The sequence below is a fragment of the Alexandromys fortis genome, unplaced genomic scaffold (genome assembly GCF_014885135.2).
Source record: "Alexandromys fortis isolate MF-2015 unplaced genomic scaffold, M_Fortis_MF-2015_v1.1 scaffold_5, whole genome shotgun sequence".
Taxonomy (NCBI): Eukaryota; Metazoa; Chordata; class Mammalia; order Rodentia; family Cricetidae; genus Alexandromys; species Alexandromys fortis.
In genome coordinates, this window is record NW_026067924.1 from 11,625,676 (window position 1) to 11,644,189 (window position 18,514).

Sequence of the window (18,514 nt, forward strand, 5' to 3'; positions counted from 1 at the left end):
CCCCCCCCCCTCCCCCGTGGCCTCTAACACCCTCACAAGGCCTCGACAGTGCTTCTTCGGTCTGAGTGGAGTTCAGATGGGCCCTTTCTCTTCTGTTCCCAGCCTCTCTAGGAAAGTAGAATTTCAAAAAATATAGAAAAATTTAATTGATCTCAAAATACATACCCAGTATAAACACACAGTCACTGGAGATGGATGTTAGAAGCTCCTGACTGTGGTCAGCACCTCGGGCTTCTCTTCCCTAGAGGGGGAAAGCATGTCAGAAGTGATTTACAGAGTTCTTCCCTCAGGGAGGAACCCTGGATGGACCAAGAAGGACAATGGAAAACGTGTCCTAGGAGACACTCAGAGTGGCGTGGGATGGCCACAGATGGTTCTGAGTCGTGTTCATTTTCCTTAATGTCGAATGGTGTTTCCTATCCTTCTGTTCTTTCTCATCAGATGAGAAGTGGATTTTCTCTCTTTCTCTCTCTCTCTCTCTCTCTCTCTCTCTCTCTCTCTCTCTCTCTCTCTCTCTCTCTCTCTCTCTCCTGGAATTGGAATTTGGGGATTTTAAGTACTACATGGGCACTTCAGATAAGGCAGGACAAGGGAAAAGCAGCAGAGAGGCCTCACTATTGCTTATCCACATGGAATAGTTCCTAGGTAGGACCCCTCAGAGCCCACGTGGAGACACTTGTGGGGTACAGAGAAGTCTGCAGCTGAGAAAGAAGCCCCTGTACCTCACATTTAAGCTGACCCTCTCCTGTTCCCATCTCAGGAAGAGCCATTCTCGTATGCAAGCCAGCCCTCTGCTCAGTCTTGGGGAGGACCCCAATGTATTTTGGTTGCCTCTTCCCTCTTTCTCTTGCCATCTGGGTTTGTGCCTCAGCAGGGAACCTTTCCCCCTTCATTTAAAAGGCAACAGCATGCCTCATTAGCTGTTTCCTCTAGTGGAAGGCAGTTGGGCTTTTTCCAATTATTAAAACCCGGGGGAGGGGGTGGGAGGGAGAAAACAAGAAACACTGAGCCCTTCGTTCAGGTCAAGGCAGCAGACCAAGAAGGCTTATATTCCACGGGACTAGCACCAGAATTTCTAGTTTGGGTTAGGGATTTTCTTACTTTATAAAATTAATTTAAAAGGGCCTGATACTAATGCTCTTTTAGTTGGCCTGTTTGCCATGAGTCACCCACCCTCCAGGTGACCTTTTCCCTACCCTTTGATGAAGCCATGTGTACAGTGATCATAAAAACTGACCTCAGAAAGACCAACACCCACTGTGGCAATGGCAGGATCCTCCCTGACCATTCCTGACCCCCTTTTTTTTTTTTCTGTCTCTATAACTAAGCCTTTCAAAGATGTCATAGCTTCTATTTCTAAATAAGATTGCATCAAAATTTCAAAGGATTATTGGTTTAGCACTCCTCTGTTTATATTGGACTCTGACCCGAAGAGGCTGGCAAGTAGCTACAATACCAAAGCATAGGTGTGTGGGGGTAAAATGTTTACAGACGACCTGAAAGGTCCCGACAAGAGGAGACTTCTGCTGAGGTGAGCATGGACCTCTATCGCTCTATCAGCAGTCTCTAGAAGAAAGCCATGTGACCGCTACCTGTGAGCTAGCTAAAGTGGCCTTCAGAGTGGCTGCTTCATGAGACTAACAAACACATTTCTTTTCTAACAACAAAAGGCATGAAAGGCGGCCGTTAGCCAGAGGAGTCGTTTAGACAAACACCAATGTGCCGTTTCACTGAAAGAATTGCTTTGAAATGTCCTTCTTCTTGCCCTTTTGCACACATGAACACACGCACACATACACACACACACACACACACACACAAGATCTTCATCTGAAGAGCCTATTAAACCATTTCCCTGACAGCTAAATTGGAAAGTATTGGAAGTGTGAGGCTTTCATAATTTCTGAATCCGTTTTCTTGATTGTGTAGGGCAGGCAATGGCTGAGTGTCAAAGGCACTCCAGAAGTGGTTGGCTAACTTTTGGGAATTTCACAGCTTCCTGCCACTGTGTTTCAGGACACCTGGCATCTGGTGATGGAGGCACTGGGTCTGTAGCCTCTTGGCTCATCCCAGAAAGGCCTTTGCACTCTCCAGGGGTCCAAAGCCTTGAGTGACCAGGAGACAGAGTACTCTGTAATGGGGACCCCCCCCCCAGCAGACCCTTTGTGGACACTTGAATAAAGTGTGGACTTAGTTGATAGTGGCGTATCATTTTTCTTTCTTCGTGGTGACAGACACACTGCGGTAATGTAGGAAGTTAATGCTGGGGGTGGGGGTAGCAAGAAGCCTTCCTACGGCATTATCATTGTGCTTTAGCCTAGAACTATTGTAAAACCAGGCTGATATTAAAAACTTCTAATTTCTGAAAATCTGTTTAAAGGTTTTAGTGCCAAAGAACCCTGAATTCATGGGGAAAATGGTTGAAGTGGACATTTATGAATCAGGAAAACACTTTTTGAAAGGACAGCCAGTATCGAACACCAAAATCTACACACCGTCCATCAGCAAGCCCCTGGCCAAGGGAGAAGTCTCGGGTTTAACAAAGGTAAGTTCAAGGTTCCTGTCCCCTACGCTGCTGATGATGTGGCAGCTTAGGAAGCACAGTGACCTGCGCCTCGAGTCTGTGATCACGTGTAGGCCCCTTCTGAGGATGCGCAGGTTTTGCTCCTTTCTGGCAGATGGCGATCTGGAGGTGCAGCTGTGTGGGTGCTGATGCAGCCTTTTGCTTCTCTGCCCATAAAGGGAATAAACTGTTTCCTTTTCCAGACCAGAAGCAGAAGGCAAAAAGCCATTATTTGTAGGTAGGAGATTCAACACCAAGGGTGAACAGGTCCAGCATGTTTCTGTATCGTCGATCCTGAAGGGAGGGGGATAAGGACCTGGTGTTTCCCTGCTGACAAAGCTGTTTGTAACACGGTTAAAGCCTACGGTGAACAGACACGAAGCTGCGGCACACACGTGCTGTGGTACCTCATGCTAGTGTGAGCTGCATAGATACTTGAGTCCTGTGGAGCGAAAATGAAACATTTTTTCATTCTGTAAAAAAAGTCACCTGGCTCTGTTTTATACCTTGGTAAATATGGATGTTTGCCAGCCTCTCACACATTTCGTTGAGCTACAGTTGTAAAAGCTGATGGAGTGTGAAATGAAAATGTGTATCACATTTCTAAGCATCATTTGATGTCCTTTCTTCAACACAATTGTTAAACACCCCCTCCCACAAAAGGATATAGCAATGACTTAACATATGGGAAAAGATAACTGATACTTATCTGCCCATGCAGTTCCTCGACCATTTACCTCTGCAGCTCTTAGTTCAAATGAATAGGAAAGGCATCCTAATTCAAGGAAGGGAAGTAGAGCTGTGCCTCAGGAAGGGCGGCAGGTCTGTCCTTGCCCTCTGTCTGCACTGATGACGCTGAACTCAAATCCTACGAGAGTGGCACTCCTGTGCTTGGCTATTGCAGAGGAGGGGCTGTCCATGTTCTCTGACCCCAGCAGAGAGGCATGTATTAGCACGTCAGAACCATACCAGCTTTCCTCTTTTGTGTGTGTACACTTTAGTAGTGTTATTATCATCATTAGTGTGTGTATGAGTGCTCATGTGGACATCTGGGGAATTGGTTCTCTTCTTCTGCTTGAGATTCAGGAATTTAACTCAGGTTCTCAGGGTTGTACAGCAAATACTTTCATCCTCTGAGCCACCTCACCAGTATTTTATTTATTTGATTTCATTTTACTTTGAGACAGTCAGTGTCTTATGTGCACTAGACTAGCCTTGAACTCACTTTGTAGCTGAAGATGGCTTTGAACTCTGAATCCTTTTGCCTTTACTTCCCAAGTGCTAGAATTACAGGGTATAATTCTCTCAAACTGTACCCCGTTTGAGGCGACCATCTTGTTAAAACTTGGGGGGAAATCACCGATGTTCATTTGGGTTTTGGGAAGTATTTTAGTTATTATTTTCATTGCTTAGGGGTTTGTTTTTTGTTTGTTTCCTTTTTTTTTTTGGCTTTGGTGTTTTGGGTGTTTTGTTTTTAACCTTATTTGGAAGTTGGAGAGAATGGCCTGGAAGCAACAGTAGTCTGACATTGAAATTAAATGGCTAGAGATTCAACTGAATTATTTCATCTTATTCTTTAGATGTTTTTCAAGGAAATTAGCTAACCCCTCATGTGCTTTAGGAGATTTTTTTCTTTACTTGTTCTGGGCTTGAACTCATGGCTTCACGCATGCTGGTACAGCCCTTGACCACTGTGCTGTATCTCCAGCCCTTTGCGGTTGACTTTCAATTGCTGTAGTGGAAAGAATTTTACAACAAATGGCAGAAATTTTTTAAAGACCCTGCCTGGCTTAGTTCTGACATGTGCATCTCTCGTAAGGGCTCCAGCTCAAAAACCTCTTATGAGTTCTCCGTGAAAGACAGCCCCTCTGTTCTTGCACACCGTGTGCTTTCTAAAGGTCCGGCCCACTTCAATTCTAGGAGGCCCACTTCCCTCCTCTCCTCTCCTCTCCTCTCCTCTCCTCTCCTCTCCTCTCCCTTCTTCCAGTCTAAAGTACAGTGTTGCCACCAGCCTGCCTTTGCCCAGGACAGCCCAGAGGGCGGGGTGTGATGAGGTCATGTGACTCCTAGCTTCTCTGAGCTTATATATATGGATTATTTTACATGCATGAAACTATAAGTAAGGACTGGGGGGTGGGGGCGGTGCTAAGGGAAACATCCGCAGCTCTTCCTTGTATCTTTATTTGTGACTCACTCTTTATCTGTATTTGTCTATCTTTAAACACACGACCCATATGCCAGGATCCAGAGGCTTTGCCGGTGACCTTGTTCTGTTATATACTGCACTCTTTAGCAGAAGAACCAAAGAGAGCAGGAAGGGAGCGTGGGAGTTACAGGCTTGCCAAGCAAGTGCCAGAGGCTGTAGCTCATCTCAGGCATGGTGAGCTCTTCGACAGCAGGTAAAGGTTGGAGTTTGGTCACAGGGACCCGAGTCTGCACACGGCGTTACCAGTGCACTTTGGGTCTAAACTGCTCAGAGCTCTAGTTTTGCATGTTGAGTGGGAGTGACATCCCCACCCCACAGTGTTGATGAAGAAATAAATTCAGTCCTGCTGGTGAGTTTCCTTACTCAAATACATAGTTTCTGTCTCTATGAAATTACATTTTCATGGAAAAGGACAGAGAGGAACCTCTTTCTTTTTTCTCTTCTACTTTGAAGCACCGCGAATTGGACCCAGACCTCCTCGTATGATGCAAGGTTTCTACATGTAGTTCCTGCCTTTATACATTTTATTCTGAGACAGGGTCTTCATCACCTGCTGAGTCTAGCCTGTCCCCATTCTCTGCTTTGGTTCCCTTAGGAACTGAGCTTATAGATGGGTTCGGTCGAGACAGAAACGCCAATCTTCCTCTTCCCAGCTTTATTAGAGTCATGGAGGAGGAGGCAAGACAACTAGAGACACAATTAGTCTGACTATCTTTAGGGCTTATGGAGTCAAATGCCACCCACAACATAAGAAATAAGTCGAGGAAGTGTGGTTGATTTAGGAAAATGTAATGTAATAATTTAAGTGAAGGCACCTGAGCTCAAAGACGAATGTAAATCAAATGAAGGCCGGGCTGTGACCTTTCCTATAGAACAGCCAGGGGACTTGTGCTTTAAGGTGGAGGAAGGGGTGGTGACATGTATTCTAGGATGATAATCCTTCACTGTGGTCCTCATGCTCACAGTGCAGCATTGGCCCTGACTGGTTGGCATTAGAGCTCACAGAGTTCATAGTTAGATAAGACCAACATAAACCGTCCAATACTATAGAGGTAGCCAGCAGGGAGGGTTCTCCTAAGCTAATTCCAGCTGCATTTCTCTAGGACCTAAAACAAAAGTGTGGTGTCTTCAACAATAGGGTCTCCTAAACTAGTTCCAGTGGGTAATCAAGAGAATTGCAGTAGTCTGTGTTGTTTGGGGGAGTATCTGGGTCCTTTCTGATCAAAACTCAACTCATAGGATAATATCCCATACCTGACACTGGGATTTTTGTTTAATAACCTATAGCTTCTGAGAGCTGCATTATCTATACCTGTAAGGTGCTTGCCTTCAAAGTATTTTTATTATATTTTTAAATATAACAGCTTACAAAATAGTAGGTCTCCATATGGCTTTTTCATGCATTCTTAATTTTAGTTAAACCTTCTTCTGCTTCCTTCTTTCTCCATCTCCCACTTCCATCTCCACTTCAATCTCTCCACCCTGACTGGTTCCTCCCTCTACTTTCCTATCAAGTGTGTTTCCACCTGCACAACCTATTTTACAGTTTTGTACTGTTTTTTTGCAAGCTTTTTTGGTAACTCTAATACACATAAAATTTAAGACCTATTTTCCCAAGAAAACGATTCACAAACTTGAGTATTTGATACAAAAAAAAAAAAGCAATTCTGATGTCCTTTTACACAGCTTCCTCACACCAGCTGTAGAAACTGCAGGTGGGTATCAAAAGGAGACCTATGGACATGGTGGCATCCATTTGGAATCCCAATGCTCAATACTTTGGAAGTTGATACAAGAGGATCTCTGTAAGCTCAAGGCCAGCCTGAGCTACACGAGGAGATCCCGACTCAAACAACAAGAAAAAAAGAAACGTATGGGTAGATAAGCGTGGTGAGGTGTGCAAATCTACAACCATTCAATTGAATGGAAAATTGTCTCTGACTCCTCATCCAAGAGTGGGATCAGGCTTTGTTTTAATGATCATATTAAATCTACTTACAGAGAATTTCAAGCACATCTAACAATAGCATATCATTTTCATCCCACATCCCCATGATTAGCCATCTTGAACATTTGTCACCTTCTAGTAAATCTTGTATCATCTGTGTTCTTACCTTCCCATCTTTCCCATACCCTAATTATTAGTAAGAGAATTCCGTTTATCATTTTATCTAGAAATATATCAGTAATTAACCCTAAAAGGAAAAGGCCTTTTTAGGGTCTAACTTTTCTTTTGTCATCTTGGAGCAAAGTCTAGTGTAGTCCAAGTGACAATTGGTTGAGGCTTAGCATGAGCTATGAGTCCTGGTCCCCCAGATTTCACTTCTGGAGTGTCTGGAATTTCTGTATGTGTGCTTTCAGCACCTCTTTTGAGGTGGTGCTAGGAATTAAATTCAGAGGCTATGGTGTACGAGGCTCTTCATCCCACTAAACAACATCTTTATCACTAGAAGATTTCTTTTCAAAACATAATCATATTCTATTATCAAATCACAAAACAATGATTCTTCTTTACCATTGACTGAAATTTCCCTAACTTCTGCTAAAATCTCAAACCAGCATTTAGGGGAATGGTTATCTTGGGCCAAGTGGTATGTTAAATATGTTATATACATTCATATCATCCTTATGATAGGCCACTATTACCATTTCACAGATAAGGAACCAGGGCATCAGAAGACTAATAAATAACTTACTCCGACTCATAAAATGACAAAAGCCAGGTAGAGGAACAAGAACAACGTTTTAAATCCAGGTCTTACCAACTTGAAAAACAGAATGAAATCTGTGTGGCTAGAGAGATGACACAGTTGTTAAAAGCACTGGCTGCACTTCAAAAGAACCCATTCCCAGGAGACCCCGACACCCTCTTCTGTTTTCCATGGATACCAGGCGCATACCTACTGCATAGACACATGCAGGCAAAATACCATACACAGAAATATTTTTTAACTTGAAGTTTTGACAGGCCTGATGGCACAGGCCTATGATCCAAGCTACCTAGAAGGCTGAGGCAAGAGAATCATAAGTTCAAGGCCTACCTGGACTATGTAGTACGTTCAGGGCCTTGGGACGCTCCCTAAGACCCTACCTCAAAAATAAAAATAAGGCTGGGGAAATACCTCTGTGGTAGAGCACTTGTCTACCATGCAGGAGGCCCTGGTATTCAGTGATGGATGAACAGATGGATATAAGAAAGGAAAGAGAAAGGGAGAATGAACGTGCATAAAATTTTCCACTGTAACCATTTTGATAGTGTCACCAGTTTGCAACCAGTTTCTAGGACTGTTTAATGTTATAAAACTAACTCTGTACTTATTAAGCGTTAATTCTTCTTCCACCCCCCTGCTAATCCCTGTCAATTTCTGATCTCTCGGTCTCCATGACTCTGACTACTGGAAGTGACAGATGAAAGTGGCATCGTATTGCTTTTGCTTTTTTGTGACTTGCATGATGTCCCCAGATTTCATCCATATTGGGCCACATGTCAACCCCACAAAGGCTGAGTGACATTTCATTGTGTCTTTACATGCTGAGTAATTCTCCACTGTATTTCTTCTGCCCAGTCTTCTGAGCACACTGGAATGCTGCCACCAACTGCTTCTTGGGAACACAGTACACAAATGACTTAAGTCCCTGCTCTAGATCATGATCATTTCTGTTTGTTTGGTTGGTTTTATTTTGAATTGTTCTCTGAGGAGCATTACACTGTTTCCATGGCAGCTGTATCATCAGCAAAGGTCCAGTTCTCCCACAATCCTGTCATCTCATGCTTTTGCTCTAGGCCATTCAGATATGCCAGACAAGTGCTTTAAAGCCCAGCTCCATGCTCTTTACATTGCAGGAATCTTATTTGATAACTCTGGTCAGGAATTGCTCTCTAGACTAAGCTCACTGGATCCAAGAAGAAAAGGAAGGTGAGGCAGAAAATAATGAGGAAGTGGGTAGAACTAATCCCCTTTTGTGTACTCGGTCACAGCAACTTTTGGGTCCTGCATGATGAGAGAAGCAGAACTATTGGAGGCTTGTGTGACTCCTTCTACATAAAACACTTGATCTTACCAGTTCTCTCATCAGTGCTTAAGAAGTCAGAGCTTGGTCTCTGAAACATTTTCTCCTGAATTTTAAGCTTACAAATAGTCGGGCTTATTGCAAAGACTTATTTAAGTTCTTTCCTAATGGCAGAATTGGTTTAAGAAAGAGGTGGCCACTTGTGAAAGGCCAGGGCAGCTTGTGGTCTGGCAGGTTTGGGCCCTGTTATGGTGACAAATCCTACAATACCTTACAGCTCACTTCCTTGAATCACAGTGTTTCTCACATACCGACTACATCATTCAGGGAAGATTAAGTGGATCATATGGACATGGACATAGTGGACATGTGAATTTCGTAAGCATAGGTCACCAATTCCCTGGCCTTTATTTTGACTGTAGACTTCTTTAAAGTACTTTGCTTACTTCAGCTTTTATTACAGTTTAACAATTCAGAGCACACGTTCAGGATTCTCATAACCTGTTGTTTGAATTCTTGTTCCATCCCTGACAAACAGTATGAACTTGGAGAAATTCACTTACCCAAGTCTCTTCTTATGAAACCCATAAGAGCACCTGTTTTACAGGATGTAACAAGAGAGGCTTAGCACAGTAAATATTGCAGTATACTAGCAGCAGCAGCAGCATTTGTGACGTACACTAAGCCATGACCTTACTTTAACTGACAATAGAAATTACACACTAGTCTATAATTTCTAGTGCACCCATTGACCACTGACTTCTTACAAAATGGCAGAGGAAAGCAGGTCACCTTAAAAAACTATAATGAGAATGACATTGACACAAACCACAGATGGGCCCATGAGATGACTCAGTGCGCAGAGACACCTGCTGCCAACCCTGACCACCTGAGTTAGATCCCAGAGACGCACATGACTAATGGAGAGAGCCAATGCCTGGAAGTTGTCCTCTGACCTCTACCAAGAGCACTATGGCATGTGTGGCTCCCTGGAGTCAGCTAGACAGCTCAGATCCAGTCCTGCAGCCACTCTTGATAAGAAAGAAGGCATTTTAGGGTAGCATGCTTGCCTTGTTACCTAACAAAGAGCCTGCAGGACCACCAGATGTACTGAATTTTATGTACAAACTATACTGTGTTTTCATAGCTTTGACCCTTAGAACAACACTGTTTAAATGTTTTTCTTCCCGTCTAACATTCATTTCCAAAACCACTGAAGTGAAAGGGGCTATTAGTTCAGGGCCAGATTTGAAAGCACAAGAAAACTTCGTTCATGAGGTTAAGAAATGGCTTAATAATTAAGTTGAAAGTGGATCTAATTTCAAACAGATCAGCTAACCGTGTTAGGAGCAAAAGAGGGTGTGTTCCTTCCTATTCTCCTTCCGCCCCCAAGACGTTGGCTGTAAGCCCATGATGTTTTTCCAGTTTGTTTTCTCTTTTTTTCACTTTACACCATGCAGTACTGAGTTCTTTATTGCCCGAGTGTTAAATTGGTGTCACAGACAATTAAGACCACAGCGCATGTACCATTGTGTGCATTGCTCTCTTCCATATTGCATCTCATTGGTTTCTTTTGCAGACCACTTAGGACACATTTGAATTGCACAGGCTGGATGCATAACTGTTACTCCACACTTCCTTCTGAGCTGCATTTAGTTGGACACTGCCAAGCCAGTATGGATGATGTCAGTTGAAACAGTGTAGAATATGTTTGCAATACTTTCCATGTACCAATCTGAGTACCATTCAAAGCATCATCAGCCGAGCTGATGCTGAACAATTAGCTTTCATTTCACTTGCACCCCTAATTGTGCAATCAGCAACGATAATTTTCCTTCTCCTGAGGGTTGGAGCTGGGCATAGAAAGGAGAGTTGCATGCATCAGGGCACTAATTGTGCCTTGATAATGATAATAACAGCAACAATTTAGTGAGTCTCTACTATGTCCCTAGCGTTGAGGTTCGCAATGCCTTGGGTTGTTCTGGTAGCCTGGGGGAGGGCACCTGAATGCCATGAAAAGTGTTCTCAGCATTTCTGTGCATAATGACAAAGAGACGCCTATGGTAAAATTAAATACACATGTATACACACACACACACACATGTACACACACATACACCTTATATCTTTTACTCCACTGGGATGGGGAGAAAGAATAGTAAAGCTGAGTTAAAGCAGTGACAGATGCCCAGAGCTAGGGAGGCTGAGTTTAAGAGCAAAGAGTCAGGCACCTGAACCTGAGTTGCTCATACCGGCAGCATGCAGATGCCTCCTGACTGCTTCTGTTTCCGTCTTCACTGAATGTGTTACCTGGGCACTGGACTTGATGTTGGAGAGACAAGCAATGAAAGTGCCAGGACTTTTGTATAGATCTTTATCTGACTGTTGTGGTTGTTCTGCTCTTCTGCTGTGACTCTGGTGAACAGGGAGTAGCAAGGGTAGCAATCAGAAGGGGCACACTATCCCCCATGGCTGTCACTGAGTGTCTAATCAGTCACTCAAGGAAGAAGGGGGTTAGCTTGGCGTGTGACTAAAAGATACAGTCCATCGTGAGGAGTGATAGCTGATGGCTGCAGCAGCAGAAATGAGAAGCTGCTCGCTCACATCTGGGTAGACCAAGGGAAGTGATGCTGGGCTCAGCTCACTTTTTCCCTTTTCCTCTTTTTACGCAGCCTGGGACCCCCAGCCATGCAGTGGTGCCGCCCATACTCTGGGCAGTTCTTATTCACTCAGTCCATCTTCAGAAACACCCTGGCAGCCGCACCCAAAGATGGATTTTGCCAATGTCGTGGGCTTTTCATAATCCATCCAAGCTGGCAATCAAATTTAACTAGCCCAATGATGTAACTGCCTAATTTGTGGGTGATTTTCCCCAAATGTAAAATCAATCTATTCAGACTGGAAAGCGTTTGGTGGGAAAGCTTCCCTGTGAGGTCAAAGGCTGGATTCAGCAGCCTTTTAAAAAGGCTGCTGGTGCCCCATCACATCCGAAAGGGCTGGAATTAGGGAAACTCCTCAGAAACATTGTCCCTGTGGTGAGTGGGTCCCAGCTTCCCAGAGCTGTCCTGTGCCTTCCTGTCATTTCATTCTTTCTCTCAATGTTGTTTTTCCCTTTCTACTCAACTGGTGTTGGTACACCAGTTGGGACCCTGTGTCTCATGTGTCTGGGACTATCCCGTTCTGTGCCTGTGGGTCTGGTTTCACTAAAAGTACCTTTCCTACCCTCCAGAAATGGTTTGTAGGAAGAATTCTGTCATCAGCTCTGAAGTGCCAAAGCTGGCTCAGCGCATTGCTAAGCACTGCTTGGGACACAGACGTCTGAGGTGTGGACTTGCCTTTTGGGGTGTTCGGAAGAGAAATGAGTGTCTCAATATTTACACCTCCCCCAAATTCTTCTGTGGAAACAACCATCACCATGAAAGGGGTACAGGCCTTGGGAGACAGGTTATGGTGGCAGAGGCCCCATTTTACAGCAGACTTGAATCTTCTCTAATCCCAGGTGGACACAGCAAGGAAGTGTGAACTTGCGAGCAGCTCTGCTAGCATCTGCATTTAGACTTCCCAGACTCCAAACCTAGTGTTCAAATGGTCCCCAGTCTGTAGTAACTAAAACAGTGAGTATGTGCCGCTCACATGTGGAACTTGTCTGGTGCTAAGTGAGATAGCATCAAAGCATGCGTGGTGGAAAGCCTTTGAAGAGACAGCAGGGCCAGAGCTCTTTGCAGGAAGCAGGGCACGGCTGCTTCGATAGGAAGAGGTTTGGAAGATGGATGCTGAGTCATTCGTAGAAGCACTGATGGTAGAGGCAGGGTCTTGGCTGTTATCTAGAAGCACATCGGAGCTGTTGGCAGAGCTGTGGCTTCTGCTCTGCCTCCCCATGCCCTATCTGCCCCTCATCGTCCTCATACAAGGGCTGCCTCTAATTATGGAACCCGAGTCTTGCCTTTGCCCTGGGGACAGAGACACTTGTGAAAGGTCTACAGGGAACTGAATGCCAAGGTAGAACTGAGAGTGGGAACTGTCAGTGTTCAGAGGTTCAGCCTCCATTTCCGTGGTTTCACAGCTGTGAGATCAGAACTGGCTTTGAAGGCGAGAAGGGCTCGGGTAGGTGAAGAATGAAACCCTCGGGGTGGAAGGATCATAAGTGGACGCAGAATGCACAGGGCAGTGTCCAACTTTCACACTCAAAGCAATTGTGGGCAGTCAGAGGAAATCATATTCTGTATGAAGACTAGGAACTCTGGCTTTTCAAAGCTAAATATTTACACTGAACTGTTAGACAGAGTGCGTCTTTCTCCAGAATCAGCTGTTCACAGGTTAACCCAACATCTCGGTCCTCCTGCAGCCACATCCTACCCACACAGTAAGTCCTGTGGAGTCAGACTGAATGCTCCACACAGCCACATGGTGACTGCATCCTCATGCATGGCAAGGCAAGAGAGACGGCAGGAAGAAATGCTGGAGACCTTTGTGAGAGTGGGCTCATAAGAGCAGGATACCCGACCCAGTCTGGTGCGTTCGTTCCAACTCCAGACTGTGGTCATCTCCAGTTAGTCCTCGCCCGGTATTTGTTTACTGTACTTGGTTTTCAGTGATCTGCAGGGTGGAATGGATGAATTCTCTTAGCAGGGAGGTTGGGAGTAGACAATGTACTTGTGTGTATCACTCAGGATGTTGATATATTCTTTGAGCAGGAACTCTCAGGCAAGCTTCTCAGTCTGCTCCGTGAAGTCCCCTGACATCATGATAAGCAGATGGCAAAGGCTTCCTTGAAACTGAGACTGAGCTTGTTAAGTTGCTTTTCATGGGAACTCTTAAGAATTGGGTACCACAGAGCAGGGGTTTACTTTCTACCATGAATTCTGGCTTCTTCACCCTTCTTTCTACTAGTGTAAAACACAGCTTGTCCCCTGCCCCCCTCAGCATCAGCTTTTCATTGTGTGTAAAATAAATCAGGATGTTTAAGGAATAGACTGCTATCTAACATGGGTTTGCCATGAAGAGCTTTGGGGAAACAAATTTTGCCTTTTCCCTCTATCTCCCAAGTGCAATTCTATAAAACTACCAAGAAACACAAATATTCAGGCCATATATCAGGTCGGTTATCTAGGACAGTTATCTGGTAGGAAGCCAACCTGCACAACGGGGATACAGTACCTTTCCGATTTGCCACCTCTGGAGAGAGAAATCTGAAGAACACTCGCAGCAAAGGACTATTGTAGACCTTATCAAGAGGAGCACTTCCCTCCCACAGGCCCCTGGCTCATCAGGCTTCCTTCTTGCAAGCATTCATTTAAAAAGAATAAAGCAGCCCTTGTGCCTAAGAGCCTGGGGCCAGCGGTGACTTTGGCATTGTGGTCTCACCCTTTCAGATTGTGCCATCATCCTCTGGGCATTTTCCCTCCCTAGATCATTTTCTCGGCTACAAATTAGGAGTGATAAAGCCTGATTCATAGTTTCTAACAATAGACTGAGATAAGGCATGGCGAATACTGGATCATGTAAGCAGTCCATGAATAAGGTGAGGAATTGAAGGTTTGTTTGGGGGCTGGTTAAGATGTTAATACATCATCCATGCCTCAGAGACTTTCCCCATAATCATGTGTTCAATGGGAATAGAACATGGTCATCAGCTCTTCAGCCAGATGTAGAAATAGCATTTGTGAAGGATAGTTACCTAAAGTAAATATCCTGGTGGCATTCTTAGGAGCCCACTTTTCCTGTGACTTGGAGTGACTTTTTCTCCTGTTACTCTTCACCCAAGGTCACTTGCTCTGAACAATCCCAAACCATCTGTGTCGCATTGTTATTCACGAGTCTTTCTCAAGCATTCTCCCACAGAGTAACTCTGTGCCCCATGAAGTTATCCTCCCGTACCACAGTCTGCCTGACTGCCTCCCTTCTGCTATCCTGTCTAAGGCACATTGTGTCCTCCTTGTCAGATCCATCCTTAGGCCCACAGGACTCTGAAATTCCATTCCTTTTTCTATAACCCAAAGAACTGAAAGCAAGCGCTTAGATTCCACTATTCATCTTGGGATTATTCATAAAAACAAGAAGCAGGCCACCCACCTCCCAATCCACAGATGTATGGACAAACAAAATGTGGTGTGTGGCATAATAGAATTTCATTCAGTCATGAAAATAAAGGAATTTCTCACATATGTGGCAGCGTGGTTGAACCTTGAGTTTGAAGTAAAATAAGAGGCCAATATGACAAATACTGTGAGTTTCCTCACTCAAGGTGTGGGAGGAGCAAGGTCATCAAGCCCTCTGGTGACAGCTATAGTGGTGACAGAGCATCTCTGTGGGGTGATGAACTATTAGAAACAGTAATATCTGCACAACAAAGTAAACCTTGTAAATGTAATGGTTGCCATGGAACGCTGCATTTAAAATGACTTAAATTATCAGGTTTATTTTACATATATTTCACAATAAAAAAATTAAATTAAAAAAAAAAAACCTTAGGGCTTCAGGCTCAAAGCCAACATCCAACAGCATTGATCAAGTCTGGGACCTTGACTTTTCCCTCCTCATGAACACTGGTTCATCCAGTGCCTGCCTGCTGCTCCCTGACATGAAAGCACCGTTTGGGAGAGCATGTGCATCTGCCAGTCCCTCTCTGGTAGTGTGTTTCTCATTAGATGTCCAAACAAAGTGTCTGTTATCTAATATCATCCAGATAGATCTCTGCTGGAACACTGGCTCATCAGTGAGATCACCCTAAGTTACAGTCTACAGAACTACCCACCACCACCATCACATGGGTGGCTCTTTTTCTCCATAATGGATTTCACCACTGGATATCTGAAGTAATTTGTGTCAGTTTCCAGTCCCTAAAATGGAAGTTTTATTAGTTCTAAGACTTTGCTTCATTTGCATCTGTCTTCTTGATAGCTAAGTACCTGCCATGGAGTACATGCTGTTAAATGTAGGTGTTGAAGAGATACATGCATAGCCCTTATTCAAAACACTACTGAACCAAATACATGGACATCATCTATCAACAGTCTCTCCATTGCCACTGCAAATGCCCCCTCTCAAGCAACTTACAGAACCTCAGTAAGGCCCAGATGAACTCTGCAGGGATCACACATGTACCTGTCAGATGTAGGGTAGTAAAGTGCAACTCTTCACACCTTAGTGGGACTCTGGAGGTGTGTCTGGAGACGAGTGTCTCAGGTGTGCTCAGCTAAAACTACTTGGATGAGTCAACTTTGTCCTCCAGGTCTTAGCCATGCAAAAGAGCATGGGGACATGATCACATGGTAAAGGCAGAGGAACAAGAACAGCAAAGGAGGCACATACAAGTCGCCTTGGGTCTTTGCCTGCATGTTTGATAGCATTCCATTGGCCGAGTAAGTCACATGGTCAACAGAGCACACTGCAAGCGATACCACAGAAGGCAGATGAAGAAACTGGCTTGACTTGATAGAGTAGAGTAGAGCTAGGTGGAGGAAAATAAACTGAATGCTGGGAGAAGGAAGGTAAAGTCAGAGAGAAAACATGTAGCCCTGCCAGACACAGATGCCAGAACTTTACCCAGTAAGCCATAGCCTCATGATGATATATAGATAACTAGAAATGGGTTAAATTAAGATATAAGAGTTAGCCAACAAGAAGCTAGAGCCAAGCAGTGATTTAAATAAAATAGTTTCTGTGTGATTATTTCAGGTCTGAGCTGCCGGGCTGCTGGGAAACAAACAAGCAGCCTTCCAAAACACCAGTTTATCTAGGAGATCTTGTCTTTTTCTACTTTCCATGTAGATTAGATCCATGTATGTCTCTCTTAGGGTCCTCTTTGTTGTCTAGGTTCTCTGAGATTGTGAAATGTAGGCTGGTTTTCTTTCCTTTATATCTAAAAGCCACTTATGAGTGAGTACATATGATAATTGTCTTTCTGGGTCTGGGTTACCACACTCAATATGTTTTTTCTAGATCCATCCATTTGCCTACAAATTTCAAGATGTTATTATTTTTTTCTGCTGTGTAGTACTCCATTGTGTAAATGTACCACATTTTCCTTATCCATTCTTTGGTTGAGGGGCATTTAGGTTGTTTCCAGGTTCTGGCTAAGACAGACAATGCTGCTATGAACATAGTTGAGCACATGTCCTTGTAACACGATTGAGCATCCTTTGGATATATACCCAACAGTGGTATTACTTGGTCTTGAGGAAATTTGTTTCCTAATTTTCTGAGAAATCACCATACTGATATACAAAGGAGATGTACCAAGTTGCATTCCTACCAGCAATGCAGGAGTGTTCCCTTTACCCCATATTCTCTCCAGCATAACTTGCCGTCAGTGTTTTTGATCTTGGCCATTCTTACAGGTCTAAGATGGAATCTCAGAGTTGTTTTGATTTGCATTTCTCTGATGGCTAAGGATGTTGAGCATTGCCTTAAGTGTCTTTCAGTCATTTTTAGATTCCTCCATTGAGAGTTCTCTGTTAAGGTCTGTACTCCATTTTTTAATTGAGTTATTTGTTCTCTTGATGACTAATTTTTGAGTTCTTTGTATATTTTGGAGATCAGACCTCTGTCTGATGTAGGATTGGTAAAGATCTGTTCCCTTTCTGTAGGCTAGTAAGGCTTTTTCTTAACTAGTAATTGATGGGGGAGGACTGAGCCTATGGTAGGTAGTACCATCTCTGGGCTGGTGGTTCTGGGTTCTATAAGAAAGCAGGCTGAGCAAGTCAAGGGAAACAAGCCAGTAAGCAACACCCTGTTATAGTCTCTGCATCAGCCCCTGCCTACAGGTTTCTTCAATTTTTGGCGTTCCTGTCCTGACTTCCTTCAATGATGAACAATGGTATGGAAGTATAAGTCAAAAAAAACACTTTCCTCTCCAGCTTGCTTTTTGGTCATGGTGTTTCATCCCAGCTAACTAACTAAGACACTATCCTAACCCCTCATATTTGTGACTATATTAAGCTACATGACAGGAATAAATTAAAAGTTTCTGCTGGAATCAAATTTGCTAATCATCTGGCCTTAAAATGAGCTTTTCAAATGGGCCTAATATAATCACAAGGGGTTTTAAAGTGAATGGCAAGCAGAAGAATCGGGGGTCAGGGAGATGGGGAACCTGTCTTGGAAGCTGGATGCAGGCCATGAGTGTAGGGACAGAAAAAAAAGGGGTGGAAAATGGCTTTCCTCTAAATTTTCCAGAAAGAGTCAGACAGCTCAGGAGATTTTAGTCCAGAGACACCCATTTGTGACAAGTGACCTCCGTGTTTTTAACTGAGAGTTAGACATGGAGCAGTTTAGGAACTGAAGGTGGCAAAAGACAAGTGTTGAAGAAGAGGCAGTTTAGTTCCTGGGGAAAGGAGAGTTGATGTCCTCGGGAGGACTGCTCTGTACGCCTTGGGTGCTACCCTCTAGGGCCATTTCTCCCTTTGACCACCCTCATCTCAAGCCCACACTCTGCTGGCACTGTAACGCAGCTCCTGAGTCGCAGGGGAAGTGAGGTTGGCACTTCCCTGCATCGCTTCCCCCAGTGTGCATACTACACAGAAGTGGAATTGTCACCTAGTCATGTGCTTACAAGTCCTTCCTCACTAGACAGCAGTGCTCCCTACAGCGCCCAAGAAGTATGGCGGCAGTGTTGATGTGTCCCGGCCCCTCTGTTGTCTCACCCACACTCGGTCCACTTAGATTTGCACTGTAAAATATATCAGATTGTGTGTATATTAGTGTTTTGCCTGACCGAGTGGCTGCATCGCATT

General features: G+C 44.2%; 1 protein-coding gene across 1 annotated transcript in view; it reads left to right on the forward strand.

Moving 5' to 3' along the window:
* The window catches only part of Cdkal1 (CDK5 regulatory subunit associated protein 1 like 1), a 627,408-nt gene that overhangs the window by 485,268 nt on the left and 123,626 nt on the right, over positions 1-18,514 (forward strand). The window contains exon 14 of the mRNA XM_050142389.1: positions 2,381-2,545. Within this exon, the coding sequence (XP_049998346.1) occupies positions 2,381-2,545 (165 nt within the window). The remainder of the gene's footprint in view (positions 1-2,380; positions 2,546-18,514) is intronic.